We start from the raw sequence: 18,726 nt of genomic DNA, 5'->3' as shown, positions 1-18,726 counted from the left end.
CATTAGGTGGCAGAATTTTGACAAGGGTCTCCCAAGAGCCGCTCCAGCACATTGCTGAGTCTGACGAGTGCATTTGGCACTTTCATGGCTGAGCCATCATAACTGTGTGCAGCCATTTCAGTGAAATATGCATATAATTAAACAAACTGGGCCAGCCTCTTGGCTGGTTTTTGTACATTAGCCTAACTCTGGTCACTATGTTTTACACCATCTGGGTGCACCGATGGCTAGATTAACGCACAGGCAAACTAGGCAAGTGCATAGGGCCCAGATTTGTGCGTGTGACAATGGAGGGCTGGCCAGACCAAACCCAAGCGGTGCTGTGGCCCTCTGCACCAGGTTTCAGTGCCACTTGCTCAAATTTAGCACATTTCTCCCGCCATCATAACAGAGGGAGTCTGGCGCTAAACATGAGTGGCGATGCAACCTTGTGTCTTAAGCAGATTCTGTCCATGTACTTACTTAAAAGCGATCGGGCCATGGCCCAGGTGGGCCCCTCCTCCTGCCCCTCAGCTCTAAGACCTATGCAACAAAATCATTTTTTCTAGGCAGGACAGTGTGTCAGGGCAGTTGTTGTTATTCATATTAGAAGCTGGGGCCCAGAAGCTTATGTTTGCCTACGGCTCAGTAATGGGTTTATCTGGCCCTGGATGTACCAGTCATTATATTGTACAATCCACTCTACTCAAGCTGTAACACAAAATAATTATTGTCAGCTTCTTTACTTTAATATCAGTATAACTCTGTTGATTTCAATGGACTTATGCCTGATTTAATTGAGAAGCAGACTCAAGCTCAGTATATTTTCTTCAATAGCTGAAGACCTGAAATGTGCAGCATTTCCTCATGAGTATAGCAAACAAACATGCAGGCTGGGGTAAAAGTCAGACAGAGGGCGTGTAGGTGTTCCAGCTGCTAAGCCCAGTTTCTGTGGAATCCACACCTACTGTGGTATTCCCTTCCCTCTCAAGGGAACAGACTGAGTCTTGAAGGCATTCTTACACTCCTCTCCACAGGATGAAGTTTAAACCTGACCACTAGGATCACAGCTCAAACAGGGGTTTGTGTGGGCGGAGGTAAAAATCTATTTCAAATATTTTTTTAAAGAAACAAATAGTATGACTTTCCTCCAGTACCCCTGTGTTGCCCTCCTGTCCGGCCTCAAGGGACTATGCCAGAGTAATATTGCTTACCACATTTCCAGCTAAGAATGAAAGAGGAAGGCTGAGTAAAATGATTATTATTTTACATTTGCTTGTTTTTAAGTTAGGAAAGAGCATCAACATTTTTAATCAGAAACAGGTTCAAATGGTAACTTGGAAGTGATAATTTGCCTGCTCGCATGCTGGTGGAATGACTAACTTGCTTTTTCACTCTGCGAGTCATCTGGCCCTTGCCTACACTAGAAAAATTTACCATGCTAAAAACTTATACTAACCTCCTAGAGCACTTTGTATCCACACACAAGTGTGCTCCAGACCATTCAAAATCTTGCAACTGAAAGCTCAGATCAGCGCTTAGGCACTGAAATGCCTGTTTTATACAAATAAGTGAATAGATGGATACAGCCTTATTGGGGATTTAGGTGTCCTATCAATGTGCCATTAATACATAGTGCTTTTGGATCCCACACAATTATTGTGCTTGGAAATGGTACTATTTTTCTTTATCCCGGAATAAGAGGAAGGGTTGTGTTGACAATTCTGTAATGGCATCCTATGTGAAACATTTCTCTGTCAACATACTGAACACAAACCCAGCACATATAGTTCTAATCACGTCAACCTCCCTGAAACTAAAACCACTGACGTTAGAATTTAGCAATCAGGAAAGCTCAGCATCTGATTTAGCTGAATTATTTTAGGATTGGGAGTGTGGATCTATGGTGCAATGGGTTAACACAGAAAGTTTGAAGGCCTAGGTTCAAATCTTATTTAAGAACAAAAGTGAAAATGGATTGGACTGGGCAGGAGGTGGGCTGGGAAAATTAATTCTAGTCCTTAATAGATGTCTGTCCAGTACCACATCCCAAAACTATCACACAACTTGGCACAACTGCCATTCTGCTCCGATGCAGCCCACGACAGAATAACAGAGGGTCAGGCCAGGTTTGAGCTGCCCAGCAGGTCAGGATTGTAGTTTGCTGGCAGAGTTCCATAGGGAAACTTGTAAAGCATCTACCAGCCATATGCCTGGCCCTGGACAGTGCCCTTAGTCTCTCCATTTCAGGGCTGTAAATTCTCTTTCATAAATCATGTTGAAGCCGGCATTAGCACTTGCAGGAGGATGCACTTGAGCATCTCAGAGACAGAAATTCAGTAACAAATTAGGCTTAGGAGGGATTAAACCAGTGATTCTCAAACTTTTGTACCTGGTGACCCCTTTCACATAGCAAGCCTCTGAGTGCAACCCCCCCCCCTTATAAATTAAGAACACTTTTTTTTATATATTTAACACCATTATAAATGCTGGAGGCAAAGCAGGATTTGGGGTGGAGGCTGACTGCTCGCAACCCCCCACATAATAACCTCACGACCCCCCTGAGGGGTCCCGACCCCCAGTTTGAGAACCCCTGGATTAAACAAACCTCAATTATATATCAAAATATACTGGTGGAGATGCCGGTAGTTTTAGTTTCTTCCTTTTTTTCTAAGGAAAGAAAGAAAGAAATTAAAAAACAAAAATCAAAACAAACCCACCAGTCATACTGAGACCTGGAAGCCTTTGCTGGGCAGCTTTGAGGTGATAAAAAAACTGCAGAATGTGGCTTAGGACAGTTACATAGGAGAAAACGTCAGTATAATATGAAGATACTGGGCCAAATTCTGCTGTTGGTTACCCTGGGGGTAAACTGGTATCACTGCAATTCTTCTGGGTAAATATCTGGTGTGACTCACAGCAGAATTTGAGACACTGTATTCTAATGACTAATTACAAAAGACGAACAAATCATTACATTCTTTTAAAATCTTGTAAAAAGTAATAAACCAAAAATAATTAACTATCAGTCAACAGGGAGTGCTGTTACCCTATGGGAAAGAATAGGCAGTCTTCTAGAAGCTCCTCTAGCTCTTAATGCCCCCTGCAAATGCAAAGGGTCCAGAGAGGCCTTCCCAGCATTCCCTGAGGTGAAGAGCAGAGGTGTCCAGGTGCCAGATATGCCCTCTCCTTTTACAGAACTAGTCTGTATCAATTCATTTTTTTGGTGATTTGTCCCCCGCCCAGGCTTCATTATGGATAAAACTGTGCTAGTTCAAGACCTTTGAACCACTTAAGTCCCATTTAAGCCCTGTTTTGAGGATGTAGGTGGTGCATAAGCCTTGTGCTGCCCCTCTGCATAGAGGTGAATTTCATCCTATATGAGGGTTCTGTGGTATTTTTTTTGGTAAATATTTATCTGACTAAGGTATTACACATTAATCAATGGATTTTCCCACTAACGGCTCCTTTCCTGAATGTAACTTATGCTCTCTCCCCTTCCACTGCCCCCTCAGAGTATTGGCAAACGTGCACATTGCCTTTCCTTGCAAAAGGCATTGCCTACAGCAGGAAAAGAAAATTGTTATTTATGATAGCATTTTGCACATTTTTCTGGGTGCTTAATGAAGCCTGAACTTCAGTGAAGCAGAGAGAGTGCTTATTGTTGAATTTTTTTCAAGATCACTGCACAACAAACAGAAACTGAATAAGCAATTAAGTTAACTGGCTTTAAACTCATATTGTCCAAGGATTAAGCTAATTAAGGCCATGCTCGTAGGGATTCATGGTAGCTCCAAACAATCTGCTTGCTATTTTGTAGTTGTTGTAGTCTGAAAACGAATCCTGGTTGTTTTCTTGCTATTGATGACACATTACAAATACATGATCTTCTAGTTATTATTTAATATTTCTGTTATGTCAAAGACCCTGATCAAGACTTGGACCTTTTGTGTTAGGTGCTATACAAATACATGCTAAGGCACATTCCCTGAACTGAAGAATTTCCAACCTCTTAAATTCAAGACCATTGTTAAAATAACTAGTAATTTATACATATGTCTTCATTGTTAAAAAACAAAACAAAACAAAAAACCCAAACAACTCCTAATTTAAGTTTGATCACTTAAAATAGGGACTCTGGGAAAGCAGCATCTCAGTACAGGACTGTCTGTATCAGAACATGGGTTCTCAAGCCTGGTGGCTGCAGCAGTAGAGGAAACAAAAAAAAAAAAATGTGTGGTAACATGGGGCTGCAGTATGGAAAAGGCTGAGAAGCACTGCCCTAGAAGATCATCAGAGATATACACTGTGTGTTAACAGCAGGTTCATCCCACAACCAGGGCTGAAAATGGTTTGGCCACAAACAAATAAATGCAAACCATTTTCCACATCCATTACATGGTATATCATATGAGTTGCACCGTTTGCTAATGTTGAACTCAACTGGCCTAGTGATCAGCAGGTTTCAAAATGTCTGACACCAATGAATTTTCATTTCATCATGTTAACACACTGTAGGAGGAAATGCATACAGTGTTGTTGTAGCCGTGTTGGTCTTAGGATATTACAGAAACAAGATGGGTGAGGTAATATCTTTTATTGGACCAACTTCTGCTGCCGAGAGAGAGAGGCTTGAAGAAGAGCTTACACAGAGCTCTTCTTCAATTACAGCACAGCACATTGGGGCATGCTGCAGTTCACACCCCCATAGTCTGACCTCGGGGATGGGGGCATCTAGATGTAGCTGAGTCTCAGTCCTAATTCCTTAACCATAAGACTGCCTTTCCTACTATAGAGACACAAAATGGGTGAGGTAATATCTTTTATTGGACCAACTTCTTTTGGTGAGAGAGAGAAAAGCTTACACAGAGCTCTTCTTCAAGCTTTTCTCTCTCTCACCAAAAGAAGTTGGTCCAATAAAAGATATTACCTCACCCATTTTGTGTCTCTATAGTAGGAAAGGCAGTCTTATGGTTAAGGAATTAGGACTGAGACTCAGCTACATCTAGATGCCCCCATCCCCCAGGTCAGACTATGGGGGTGTGAACTGCAGCATGCCCCAATGTGCTGTGCTGTAATTTGCCCATGTGGACACTGCTGGTGCAAACTAAAACCTCAGGTGTTCTGAGTATATTTTTGCGTGAGGCATTCAGATACTATAGTGATGGGAGCCATATAAACAGATAGAAGCAGGTCAGTTAAAGATGAATCACATTAGGTTTCCCTAATATCTTAAAGCTGGCTCAGGAACCTATAATGAAGAGACTACAAAGAAATGGGGCAAAGTGAGCGAACCTCAGAGTTTCACATTAAGTGCCCTTGATGGAAAAATGTAAATTACTGAGTGATGACAACAATGGAAATAGTAAGGAAAAGCAGCAGCAGCAACAGTTAATTTACATTTTGCATCCATTAGTCAAAAAAATACTTGTAGCAAGATCTGTACGTCTGCAGGTTTTTCCCCTTCAGCCAGAGGTGGATGAAAGTTTCCTGGGGCCCTGGGCCAGAGCAAGTGGGAGATCCCTCCCCACCACTTCTGCCTGCAGCCCTGCCCCCATTCCACTCCTGCCTGTGGCCCTGTCCACAACCCCACCCCTTTCCTGAGGCCTGCCCCTGTTCCACACAGTGTCCCCCCCAGCCCACCCCACCACTGCAGCTTGCTTGTCTTGCTCCTTTCTGCCACCGCCCTCCACACTTCGGCTCCAAGACTGGAGAAGTTCTGTCCCCATGCCGCGGCCCTGGGGCCGCAGTGGGGAGTGAGAGCTCTACCAGTTGCAGGGTTGGAGCAGGGGTCCGGGTGCTGGGGCTTCCCTCCCCCGTGCTTCTGCGGGGGACCAGGGTTGGGGCGCTGGGGCTTCTCCCGCACTACTTGCCTGGTGCTTCTGCCGGTGTGGGGGGGGGTCAGGAGTGGGGGCATCCCCTGCAGCCCCATGGCTTTTGCCGGGGACAGGGTCGGGGGTTGCTGGGGGGGAGGGAGGCTTTCCCAATCTGTGGTTTTGGGTGGAATCAGGAGCCACTGGGGGGGGGCAGGTTTGGGGGATTCCCCTGACCTGTCCGCCCAGCAGCTGGGGCTCTGGGCTTCCGTCACCTGGTGGTGGATTTTTTTACAGGGCCCCCCAGTTGACCAGGGATCCTGGGCACGGGCCCTATTGGCCCAATGGCTAATCCACCACTGCTTCTACTGGTACTTCTCTGTAACCAAGAAACTAATACTCATGGACACAATTAGAGCCTGATTCTGTAGCCCTTAATATGGCAAAATTCCCATTCATTTCAATGAGCATTTTGTCTAAGGATTGCAGGATCACTACCTTAATCTGCAGATGAGCCTCTATAATAACCTTCCAAATTAAGGAGCCATCTAAACCAGATGCATTTAGAACAGGACTAAAACCAAAAAAGATACATTGATTCTGAGTAAAACATAGTGCAACAACCATTCCCTTCATGACTGATTCCCAAATCAACTCTTCAAATATACTAATTCGTAACTGAAATTATTCTTTCTTTATAAAATGAGATTTTCAGATGGAAGGCAACATTGGACGCAAAATAAAAGTCACAACAATAATCATAATAACCATTAAGTATAGGAAAAATGAATTTAAAAATTGTAAACAACATGAACAACAACATGCTCTTCCATAAATAGAAATTAAAGCTTCGTGATTCACACCGTGGAAGGGCCAAAGCACCCAAAAGAAGCTTCCATGACTGTCACAACAACACTTTTAAGGTTAGCCTTTCCCAGCAATTACCAGAAAAACCAGAAAGATTTATAATGCAACTGTCACCAACCTCAGATCACTTTTTTCTCCAGTGCCTACCATTTAAAGCTATAACCATTTCCACTGACTACATTTTCTCCACAGAGTACAAAACAAAATACAGGTGATTCACACTTCAGTGATTCCTTGATCTCTATTAGCTTCCCTTCATTCATCATCAGCAGTCATACTGATTGCATGAGTTCACCAATTATCTCTTGAAGCACCAGACAGGAGCTAAATAATCACAAATCACTCTCTTCCTCGAAGCAAGCATCATGGTGTTTTGTTGTAATCTGTCTTTAGGGCCTAAATATCTCAGGCATCAAACAGGAAAAAACTTGCTTCTCCCCCATTTCATAATATGATGAATCAAAACTTCTGTGATTGGAGCAACTTCTCTGTCCCAGGAATCCTTTGGACTTGTAGTGATGTACCTGCTACACCAATAGATTAGGAGCAAATTGACATGTCCAGTCAAAGCACTGCCCAGAGGATACAAAGTGCCCCCCACCCCACTTCACCTCAGACCACTGGGAATGAAAAATGTTCATATTTTCAGGCCAGCACTCTGTCTGATCACATGACAGGGAGAAGAATGGTTCAGATATCACTTTTGGAAGGATAGCCAAAACTTGTGTCTTTACACTTTTTAAATTGATTTTAAAATATATTAAGTTTTGGCAAATTACACACAGATCAGCTGTAATATCTAGTACTAATCAATTCTTCTTAGTAACAGTAGATATATTTTTATTTTGTCAAATTCTAATATCAATTATGCAAACTAAGAGGCTAAAACTAATCCTAATCAATTTAATATTTTTTTATTAATTTAAATGTTTAACAGCACTTTAATCACATATATCAGATCAAAAGGGATGTGGATTGAAAAAGCTGTGAGCAAATAAAAGGAGGATTTTAAAATGGGGGAAAAAAACATATAAATATAGTTTTGTTACTAGCATCCAAAATATAAATGTTCACTATCAACGCCCTCTTTCAGAAACCCAGGCACATGGATAAACCAAACGCAGGTGAACAAGTTCTGACTGTTGAAGTGATGCCTTCGTTTTCCTGTCAGCACCCAAAATATCTCATCATTATTTGTAGGAACATTTAAAACTCCATTAATAAATCTTTGAATCGTGACCATCAGCTTTATACAAATAAATCCAGTCCTTCTCTTCCTTTGTGCCAGAGCCTGCATAGCAGAAATATGAGGCTTGATTTCTCTCTCAAGTTTTACACTGGTGTAATTACATTGGCTTCAGTGGAGTGACATTCTCTTTAAACCAGGTGAGAGAAGATCCAGACTAATGGGTTTCAAGTATTACTATGAATTACTGTTTTCTATCATGGCTGTTAAATCTATTGCTTTCACCCCTAATTGTGTGATGAAGAGAGTCTTCCTTTTAAAAAACTGTTGTCCCTATTTTTAGTGTCTCATTCCACACCTGCCAAACTGTCCTTGTCTGACACAATCCTGCAGTGCTATTCCTGTCTGGTCATGTGGCACAAACTGTGCCAGTCTGTGCTTTGCCCAGCACTAGTCAACTTTGCTGTGACTCCCCTGTGTCTAACCACACAGTTATGGTGAGGTAGGCTTTCCAGACAGTGGCAGAACCAATGAGATGCAATGGAAAGTCTTTTGAAATTGCTTGTGTATCCTTAAAAACAGTTCTCCCTTCCTTTTGTTGATGAGTAATGGGGAAGTATCAGAAACCCCAAAATAATAATACTGTTTAGTACTATGTATATCCCATTACACATTCCAAACACTATGCAAACATTCATTTAGTAATAGAGATGGGCATCTCCTGAAAAACAATTTCCATGAATATTTCCTTACATTTTTAAATTGCCCTCCCTCTGGCCATGTACATTCACCTTTTCTGTTATCTCCTGGGAACATGTTAGCAGTCAAGTTTCATTTGCACAAATGTTTGCAGAAATTGAATTGTAATGCATGAGTTTGTTGGAAATGGGTATGTGCTCAACTAGTCGAGGAAAAGAAACAATACCATGTGACTCATCTGACCAATGACAATGCATGCAGCAAATAATCAATATAACATATATGAAGTGTATTTTAAATTCTCACAATATCACTGTGAAGTATGTAAGTAAGTCTCATAATCCCCCGTCTGTAAAATCAGGATAAAGACAGAGGCCAGATTCTTATTTCAGTTCCAATACTATAAACCCATTGGCCTACTCTGGATTTAACCCAGTGTAACTGAGATAAATACCAGTCCCAGAAAGGTTATAGGAGTTGCCAAGTGGCACACAGCAAATTAGTGGAGAACTTGGATTAGAACTCAGGGTTCCCTAACCTGTGCTTATTCCACTACACCACACTGATGCTTAGGCTTCTGTTAGACTTACTGCAATTGCATGCCATTCCTATTAGTAGAGACGTTAAAACCTAGACTGGACATAGCATTAGAAATGACACTGTAAAAAAACTCTCGTATCAGCCCCTAGAGAACAGTCACCTAATACGTCTTCGCTGGCTTAAAGTTCTACGATTTGTGATTACAATCTGCAATAGAAATGATTTAAAAACAAACAGATTCATTCAAATTAAAGATTCACTTTATAAAAACAGAATAAAAGAATATTACCTTGGCAGGTTCGTTCATCTGTTAGTAGTTTATAGCCCTTCTGGCAGCTGCATTCAAAGCTACCAACAGTGTTTCGGCAGAAATGGTCACAGCCACCATTGTTTACCAAGCACTCATCAATGTCTGTGAGGAACGGATGGGAAAAGATTAGTTTACTTTCTAGAATAATGATAGGAATATGGGAGCTTGTGCAGTTCCCAACTATACAGCTGTCTGATTAGAAATAATATGTATGCAGTGTTGTTCTAGCTGTGTGAGTCCCAGGAGATTAGAGATACAAGGTGGGTGAGATAATATCTTTTATTGGACCAACTTCTGTTGGTGAGAGAGAGACAAGCTTTTGAGTTATGCACACCTGAAGAAGTGCTCTGTGTAAGTGCCAGATCTTGTCTCTCTCACCAGCAGAAGTTGGTCCAATAAAAGATATTACCTCACCCACCTTGTCTTTCGAAATAATATCACCAAAACATTCCCTCTTCCCACTCTTATTGGCTCTCTAACAGAGGTGAAGGATTGAATGGTCTTGAGACTGAACTACTTCTGTCTCATAGAGGTGGTACCTTTAGATCAATCTGGCTGAGGTACTTTGGTGGAAATAGGCAGGGAAGCATACGCGTCCGCTGCTCAGACATACCTGCTCCTGTGGTTACACAGAAGACTTCAGTCTCCATAGCTGTCGGTTTAGAACCTTTATTAGGAACTAAATTCGCATGAAAAATTTAAAAAATGATTAAAAAATATGGGAGAGACAGGATGAGTGAAGTAATATCTTGTACTGGACAAACCTCCGTTGGTGGAAGGGACAAGTTTTCAGGTTTACACAGAGTTCTTACACAGAGTTGGTCCAATAAAAGGTATTACCTAACCCACCTTGTATCTCTAATATCCTGGGACCAACACAGCTACAAGAACACTTAAGAAAATATGTGATTTTTGTCTCTGGTGTAAATACAGGGTCCATTGAATACCATTAGTCCCTATGTCTACCTTTCCTAATTCACTGTTAATGCAGGGCAGACTTTGAATTAGTGCATGTTGTTGTTTGTCGCATGCTTATGTATGCAATATTCCCATTAACTCCATTTGGGAGTCATGTGCATATATGAAGTGCAGGATCAAGTGTGTGTCACTTAAAATAATTACCAAAGTGTTGTGAAGGGCTCTGTCAGAACAGATCTGCTTCCTTTGTCAAGCTGGAAGCTCCACTTCCCTGCCCCAACTTTTCTAAGAAAAGTTTTCTCCCTTCTCCATCCTGTTAAGCCTTGCATAACAGAACCATCATACTTCCCTGAACCTCCATTGCAATATTTGCCATGTTAGCTGTCCTCTCCCAGATTAAGGACTGTGGGTTCACAACTCATTTGAAAACAGCTAATTGTTAAAGAGAACCAAAGAGCAAACTATATATGCCTTTCTTTGAGATTTTATACAACAGGACAGGAGAGGTAATGTTACACACACACACAGTGCAGTATATTCTTCTGTGAAGGAAACAAGACCTGACATGATCTTGGAGAGTGATTTTCCCAGTGATCCAGGAAGCCTCTTACCAGCAAAACTTGGAAACTTTTAGGAATATCAATTGGCCATTTAAAAAACAAATCCTGCTAAGAGCAAGTCTAGGTGTTAAAAGAATGATCACATCGAAATGGAAATCTGCCAAAGATATGAATAGGGCTGTTGAGTGACCTGGTGCAGTTAAAAATAATTACTTTGATATATAGGGGAGAGAGGAAGATTTTGAGGTGATTATTTTTTTAAGAAATGCTTGATTAAATTATTATTAATACATGTAATAAGCAAACAAGTAAATAAATCTTTAAAAAAGACACGTAATTACTGTGAGAATGTAGGGTGGTATTTGTAAGTAGTTATGCCTGCTACTGTGTAATATTTCTGGATATATAGAGCAACAAAATATGACAGCAGAAGAATAACTGAGTTAGAACTTAAACCTGGATCATGTACAGTATAATATAACTTTTAATCAGTGAGAGCCAGATTCTCTCACTCTTTCTCTTAGTAGTACCTTCCTCCAGGTGTAGTCCCACTGGAGACAACAGAGTGAGGTACTATTCAGAGTGAGTAAGGGAGGCAGATGCTTGAACTGCATTTGCAGTTAGAAGAGTTTTCTCATTTGATACTTATATGACAAGTACAAAGGAGGAAGACGTGATCCAGTGGGTTGATACTAAAAACTCTGGGCGTAAGGGTGAGCTTTACTGTGGGCTTGATTCTGAAATGCCATTATTAATGTGGAGTAGTACCTTACATTGCAAGTTGCCCTATTGATTTTAATGGGACTATTCACAGAATGAGATACTACTCAATGGGAGTAATGGCAGAATCAATCCTTATGTGATTTTTGGAAGGCTAGTTGAATTCATTATGCATTGGCAACACACTGATAAAACTGAGTTAAGAGAAGAAACCTTACTTGCATGTTACATGCAAGCTGATCTTTCCAGGTTGAATCAGTGTAAAAAACAACTGGAGTGAGTTCTTTGGCTATACATTTTCAAACTGAGTCCCTGTAGTCAGGTGTCTAAAACAGTAGCTTTAGGCTTCCAAATCTGAAAATGTTGGCCTTTAGCAAAGAGAAACCCTGGACTGAACTTCAGAATATCATGGCCCTAAAGACTGGAGACAGATCCCATTTGATGTCAAATTGTGGCTAAAACAGTCCCATCTTAATAATAACAATAACAATACATCACAAGTCCTACTGATTTATTTCCTCTGCAAGTGCTTGCAGTCTTATTAACAATTCTTTCCAATCCCATTCTGCACAGTTGGGATTGCTTTACAGATCTCGTGATGGAAGACCATCACTGTTCAAGACCAGGTGATCCCAATCATCAAGCTTTCCTAGGGTATATATAACTACAGATTATAAAAATCTCCAAGCCAAGTTAAAAATCTTAGCCAAAAAGGAATTCCTGATTATATGTTAACTATAACACATCATGTTCTGTACACATAGTAGTTACCCATCATGAAGAAGGTATCTCTTACTCATGGTAAACACACTGATATCTGAGCTGCTACATTGCCCTATACTCTGAGCGCATGTACTCTGAATAGGAAATCACTGCTGAGTCTCAGACAACATGGTGGGGTAACTGTGGAGGAGGACTGACTTGTTAATGATGACCATTGTATTTCACCGTGTTTGAAACCAAATTCTAGTAGCATTTAGCTTTTCTTTCAGGGTCTGTGAAGATGATATGGGATCTAACTAAAACTTTCCTGAACTCAGAGAGTCAGATCTTAAGCTGGTGTAATCAGTGTAGCTCCATTGAAAATACAGCTTTTCAAATTTATACCAGCAGAGAATCTGGACCAGGATTTGGGTGAAACAGAGAGAGTCCAAAGAAAGAGAACCTCTCCCTTACCCCCCACATGACTTTGGTACTTTTTAAGCCTTTTAGTTGAAATACTGACTGTGGGGGTGAGTTTTTGTGCGGCCTTTCGAAACCAGGACCTTTAAAACACAATGGAGGTCAAAACTGTTAACTGCAAAAACATTCTAAAAAACATAAATAGTGCCATGTCTCTGCTTTCACTGTATTTCTTTCCATGGGCATAACGAGATTGACAAGGCATGTAAAAATTATTTCACTCTATGGAGGGCAGCGCATTCTGCATTTCATTTGAAAGTGAACAGTATCCAACCATATCATGTCTGACTGGTTCATATAAATTGCACCAAGCCTATATCCCCACTATTTTTCTTTCCACAGCTATAAATAACTCTTGTTATGAGGCATGTGAAAATAACAAATGGTCCCGCTTGTGTGAAAGGGTGAGGGCCTCATTTATCTTTAAACCGATTGGTGCCCAACCTCAGTGTGTCCAAGTGGCTGATGTGAATTGCACCACGTCTCCAAAAAATGTCTATTCTTCACTGAATCTTCTATATTCACATAAATCATGGAAAGAAAAAATAATACCTCGTGGAAATTGATCACTAAATGCCTGGCATTTAGGAAAATTCCTGCACTCATTACTCAGTCAAACATCCCAGTGAAGTTAATGGAGCTTTGTCTGAATGAGGACTATCAAACTGCCTTTGATTTTTGCGTGTACCATTTTCAGGTGGTAACAGAGATTACATTCAAGAGGTTTCAGTTCTCTCTCTTTTTCTCTATCCACAGCTTTCTGTTCTGCAGTATCCCAAGGAATGTGAAAATGCAGAAATGGTACACTCTTCCACGGGGGTGGGTACTTAAAGTGCCTTGAAAACTGAAGTGTTTGAAGATTGCTTTGCTCAGACAACCTGCCATTCATTTCAAATATGCAGACTAAGGTGTGTGATGGGTTTAAAATGTATTAATAATGAAACCCTGAAGGCTCTTTTTTTATTGCAGTAAGTCAGCGTCATTAAGTGATTCTTTACTCATCCATGTGATTGACACACCGCAAACGCTGAATTATAGACACTGAGGAACATGCAGCAAGGTAGAAATGGAAAACACACTACAGATAAAAACCACTAGGGCATTAGAATTTACTAGTCAAAGGAATATCAAGTCATATTTATTATTTTGTGGAAGGAGGGGTATAGGCAACAACTTCTGCACTCAAGCTTCTAAATTAAGTCCCATTAGCTCCCGAAGTGTCTCATTTTTTTCCTCTCAATAATTTTTATAAAATTAAAATAAAATAAAATTTTAAAATGTGGTTAATACAAAGGTAGGAAAATCATCTTGAATGATATCATTACCCTTTAGGAGAAATAAATAACTATTAGATTTAGATATAGGCATAGATCAAAACACCTGCATCCAAACAACCCAAACCATTCGAGGATTTTGGACCCAGAAGCAAATTTTACAGGCTACCCCCTATTTCTGTCCTTGGGAACAAACCAAATCCCTGTTTCTTCTGAACACCCCTAAGGTGGGGAAAATTCAGGATTCAGACTCTGCAGCTCAGGCCCATCTCAAACTACATTTTAAAGTTGCGGCTCAAATCCTGCAATTCTTCTGCTAGTGCAGAGCCTACACCCTTTCGGTGCCCCCTCCCGAAGTCAATTAATGAAGGTTCAAGAGTCTGCATATGCGATCCAGGATCAGGGTCTTAATCTTTTGCGAATAGCCCACAATTTTGGTGAATGAATCCAAGTACATTTTTTTAAATGCTCCTTTTTTGTAAACACTTTATAAAGCTCCATCTATTCTCTATAACCCTTACAAACTAATTTTAGATGAACGGAGTGGGGAGAGGAAATACGATTCTGCAATGTAGAATTGCTTTATGCATAGGATTGTCCTCAATTGTCTTAGGAACTTAAACTGGGAGTCGGGTGGAAGGGACAGTTTTAAAAAAAGGAACAGAAAATACAAATGTCTTGTGATAAGTTGCATGGCTTCAAATTGACCAGAGGGAACTGTCAGTCATTTATTGTTTTTCTTTTCATGTTTTGTGAAGATGAATGGAGATGACTGGTGCTGTGCCACTAAGATCTGCTCAGCATAATTCATGTAGGTTTGCAAATGTTTGGAAGGTCCTGGTTTGGATCAGATTTGTGTATGAGTGTGTGCGTGTGTGTGTTTACACTCCCAAAAATTTGCCTTGCTATATGCAGAATAAATTAAAAAGTACAGGTTTTTTGGATATCATAGAATTTAAAACTTTACATAAGCTGGTTAAAGGACACTGAAAGGGCAATCAATGTGCAATCACCACTTCTCTCTTAGACAGATACCTGACAACAATTTACAAAGCAAGCTTGTATGCTGGAAGTGAGGCTCTTCATTTCAATGGCTGGACAAATATTTGAACTGTATGTGTCTGTCTAACCCTTTACAGTTTTAAAATGCTATCACACCCAGAAAACAATGTACTCCAAGACCAAGCTCAACTGGTTACAAAAGCTTCACACCCCATGTTACATTGATTAATGACAGATTATCAGGACTAATAAGGCCAATATTAGAATATCCATGATGGGACAGGAGAGGCAGAGAGACAGAAGGGGAAGTGACAGGAGGTACTGATACTCAGTCAGAGGAGGAGGGAACCAATCAGCTTCAGGCTGGAAAGGAGGGTTGCAGGGGTTCCTATTGGATTCTGGGTCCATTTCAGCCCCTCATAAGACTCATAGACTTTAAGGTCAGAAGGGACCATTGTGATCATCTAGTGTGACCTCTTGCACATTGCAGGCCACAGAACCTCGCCCACTCCTGAAATAGATCCCTAATCTTTGGCTGAGTTACTAAAGTCCTCAAATCATGGTTTAAAGACTTCAAGTTACAGAGGATTCACCATTTACACTTGCTCCCTGCTCCTACGCCCTGCAGCATCTGCTCCAGCCCCTCTGGGTCCTGCTCTTGCCTCTCCTCCTCCCTGGGCCCTGCAACATCCACTCTCTCACCCCCTCAGCCCCCTGGTATGCATGAGTTTATATGGAGGTGGAGCCCCCACAATATTTCCATTGCAGGGGTGTTACCTCACACTTTCGCTGCCCCTGTCCTGGACAAATACATCTAATTTGTCCAGGGAGTGGACTAGCTTACTCATTCTTCCTAACAGTTTCTCTTTTTCCCCATGTCACTGTCATACCATCTCTGTGTGTCAGGCCACATCTACGCTGTAGTGACATAGCTCTGATGCTATAGTTATATGCTGCAGCAATCCCATAGTGTAGATGCAGACTATAGCCATGGAAGGGGTTTTTCCGTCACTGTAGGGACTCCCCCTCCCTGAGTGACGGTAGCTAGGTCAACAGAGCATTCTTCCATTGATCTAGCTGCAGCTATACCATGGCTATGGCAGTTAGGGATGTGGAGTTTTTTATACCCCTCAGTGCTGTAGCTATGTCGACCTAAGTTTTAAGTATAGACCAGACCTTGCTCTCCTGCCTTTAAAAGTTGCCAGTCATTTGAAAATCTTGTTACTACAATTGCCATTGCTGATATAGATATTAGTCTTCCATACTTCCCAACATTTGAAGAGGCTAAAACAGGACAGGTCCTGCCCCCGTGGGGGGATGAGAGGCTTGTGAGGGGTAGGGGGGTTGGGTGCTGCCCCTGGTGGTGGAGGCAGGTCGTGAAGGGGTAAAGTGCTGCCCCTGGATGGAGGGAAGACCATGGGAGGGGAGTTCCAGAGTGATTCCATCCACACTCACCCTGGAGTGGCAGCTCATGTGGCACCTGTCCCATAGGGTTGGCTGGGCTTGGCTCCCCACTCCAGGTGTTGCGGCCTGGCCCTGGTGCATGGAATTGCCGGGCTGCTCAGGTTTGGCCTGGCTCCCCTGACAGGATGGAAGGGTTTGTGGGTTAACACAAGACAGTCCTGCGAAACATGGGACTGTTGGGAGCTCTGGTCTGCTGATGTGTTCTCTCCTGAGTTGCTCCCACTGAGTGATGATAATGCTTAGCTCTGATATAGCATTTTTCATCAGTAGGCCTCCAAGTGCTTTAGAAAAGAGGCCAATAGCATTATCCAATTTTACAGATTGGGAAACTGAGGCACAGAGAAGTGACGTGATTTGCCCAAGGTCACCCAACAGACTTGGAAATTGAACCCAGGGCTCCAATCCCATGCACTATCCACTAGGCCACACTGCTTAGGCAGTACATCTGTCACTGGGGCGGAAGGCACAGCTGTGTATTGCACACTTATGTAAAATATACACCAATAAATAAAAATGCATGCAAAATATGACCAGAGTGGCCAATAGTCACGGTATTAAAATTATATCGCAAATAATAGAACTATGCTTAATATATGTATCATCTGACAATATATCTGAAATATATTTAACACATAGGAATTAATGTAAACATATCAACAGCACTGTTCATATTCCATGGGCTATTTTAAATATCAGGAAAAGTGGCTAGTTCTGTAATATTTCAAATAGTGTATGTCCAGTACATTTTATTAGCTCTATAGGGCCAATTTCTGTCCTCAGCCCCAGTGTTGAAACCCTACTGGCTTCGATGGAGTTGCAATGGAATCTAAGTCTGAATTTAGGCTATGCTATTCCTGAAAAACCGCAGGACAGTTGTGGTCTAGGGGATTGCATAGAGTCAGGAGTTATAGTCCCAGTTTTGCTACTGACTTCTACTAAGAATTCGGGTAAGTCACTCAACATCTCACTACCTGAATTACCCCATCTGTAAAATGGAATAATAATATTTGCCTCTTTAAGCTCAAGAGAGACACAGTGGTATATAAGCAGAAAATATTGTATTTTTCCATATGGGTTTCATATGAATTTTACTGATATAATAACCAACATTTTCCTCTTTCCCACCTCAGTCTTTATGCAATCTCATTACAAGGAATAATCCTTTAGCAAAACTGATTTTTCCCCCTTATTTATCAAAGAATATTACTTTTGAGTCCTGCTCATTTGAAAGTTGATATTGCGCAGTTTAATTTGGATGCAACTTTCTTCATTTCCTATCCCAAAATACTAGTTGATTAGGGTGGTTGCATGCTGTTCAGCAGCTGCTGTGTTTTACCTTGAGATGGCTGCATTTTGGAGGTGGGTTAAGATCTATACGAGCATATTCTGCCTTCAGATACATGCATGCAAGTTCCACTGCTGCACAGGTGAATGTAAATTCAGAATATAGCTCATGGCCTGTAAATTGCTTTACATCTCTCAGGAGGAAATAATACTTGAACGCTTATATAGTGCCTCACCCATCTGATGATAACAAAGGTCAGCATGCTACAAACTTCAATGAATTAAAACTACATAACATTCCTGTGAGCTGGGTAAGTATTGTTATGATAATTTTTACAGATGGGAAAACCAAGATGGGAAGATGATGATGAGTGACTTGCCTAGCATCACACATGGAGTAAAAAACATCCAGAAAAAGAAATAGTCAAGCACATGACCCAGCTTCCTTGATTCCCTTAATGTCCTTCCTTTAACCACATCACTATCTTTTTCCTCCCAAGGAGCTAATTAAATATAATATATGATAATCATTAGCCACCAAGTAGTAACTTAAAGTTTTTAATTTAATTAGTTTTGTGGGTTTGGTTGTTCAGTAAGGCATTTTCTTAATTACCAAAATTAAAACTAGACCTGTCAGACAAGGATGGACCAAATAAAAGTTAAATCCCTCTCTCCTTGAAAACATGGTGCCCACAAAGCACAGAGTGTTGTGCAAATGTTCTCAGAGCACGGAAAGGTTGAGGCAGGTTTCAACAAATTTCTCTCATGTCACTTTCTCTCTTTTCTTCTGGAAATCTTTGCAATTTCCAGAAGAAACCTGTCTTCAAATACAGATGGTAATCTGTCACACATGGATTTAAGTGTCAGCTCTTTACCTTCAGGACATATCCATTCTGACATTATCCACCAATCAATCAATAAAAAAGCC

At 41.1% G+C, this 18,726-nt stretch overlaps 1 protein-coding gene across 10 annotated transcripts in view; it reads right to left on the bottom strand.

The window, feature by feature from the left end:
* Nucleotides 1-18,726, bottom strand: part of SCUBE1 (signal peptide, CUB domain and EGF like domain containing 1) — a 305,663-nt gene that overhangs the window by 78,394 nt on the left and 208,543 nt on the right. For all 10 annotated transcript variants that reach the window (XM_048825384.2, XM_048825395.2, XM_048825406.2 and 7 more), the window contains one exon: nucleotides 9,374-9,496. In XM_048825384.2, the coding sequence (XP_048681341.1) occupies nucleotides 9,374-9,496 (123 nt within the window). The remainder of the gene's footprint in view (nucleotides 1-9,373; nucleotides 9,497-18,726) is intronic.

This window comes from Caretta caretta, chromosome 1 (assembly GCF_965140235.1).
Source record: "Caretta caretta isolate rCarCar2 chromosome 1, rCarCar1.hap1, whole genome shotgun sequence".
In the NCBI taxonomy this organism is placed as follows: domain Eukaryota; kingdom Metazoa; phylum Chordata; order Testudines; family Cheloniidae; genus Caretta; species Caretta caretta.
The sequence above is the reverse complement of the archived record's forward strand: the minus strand, read 5'-3'. Positions and strand labels throughout refer to the sequence as shown.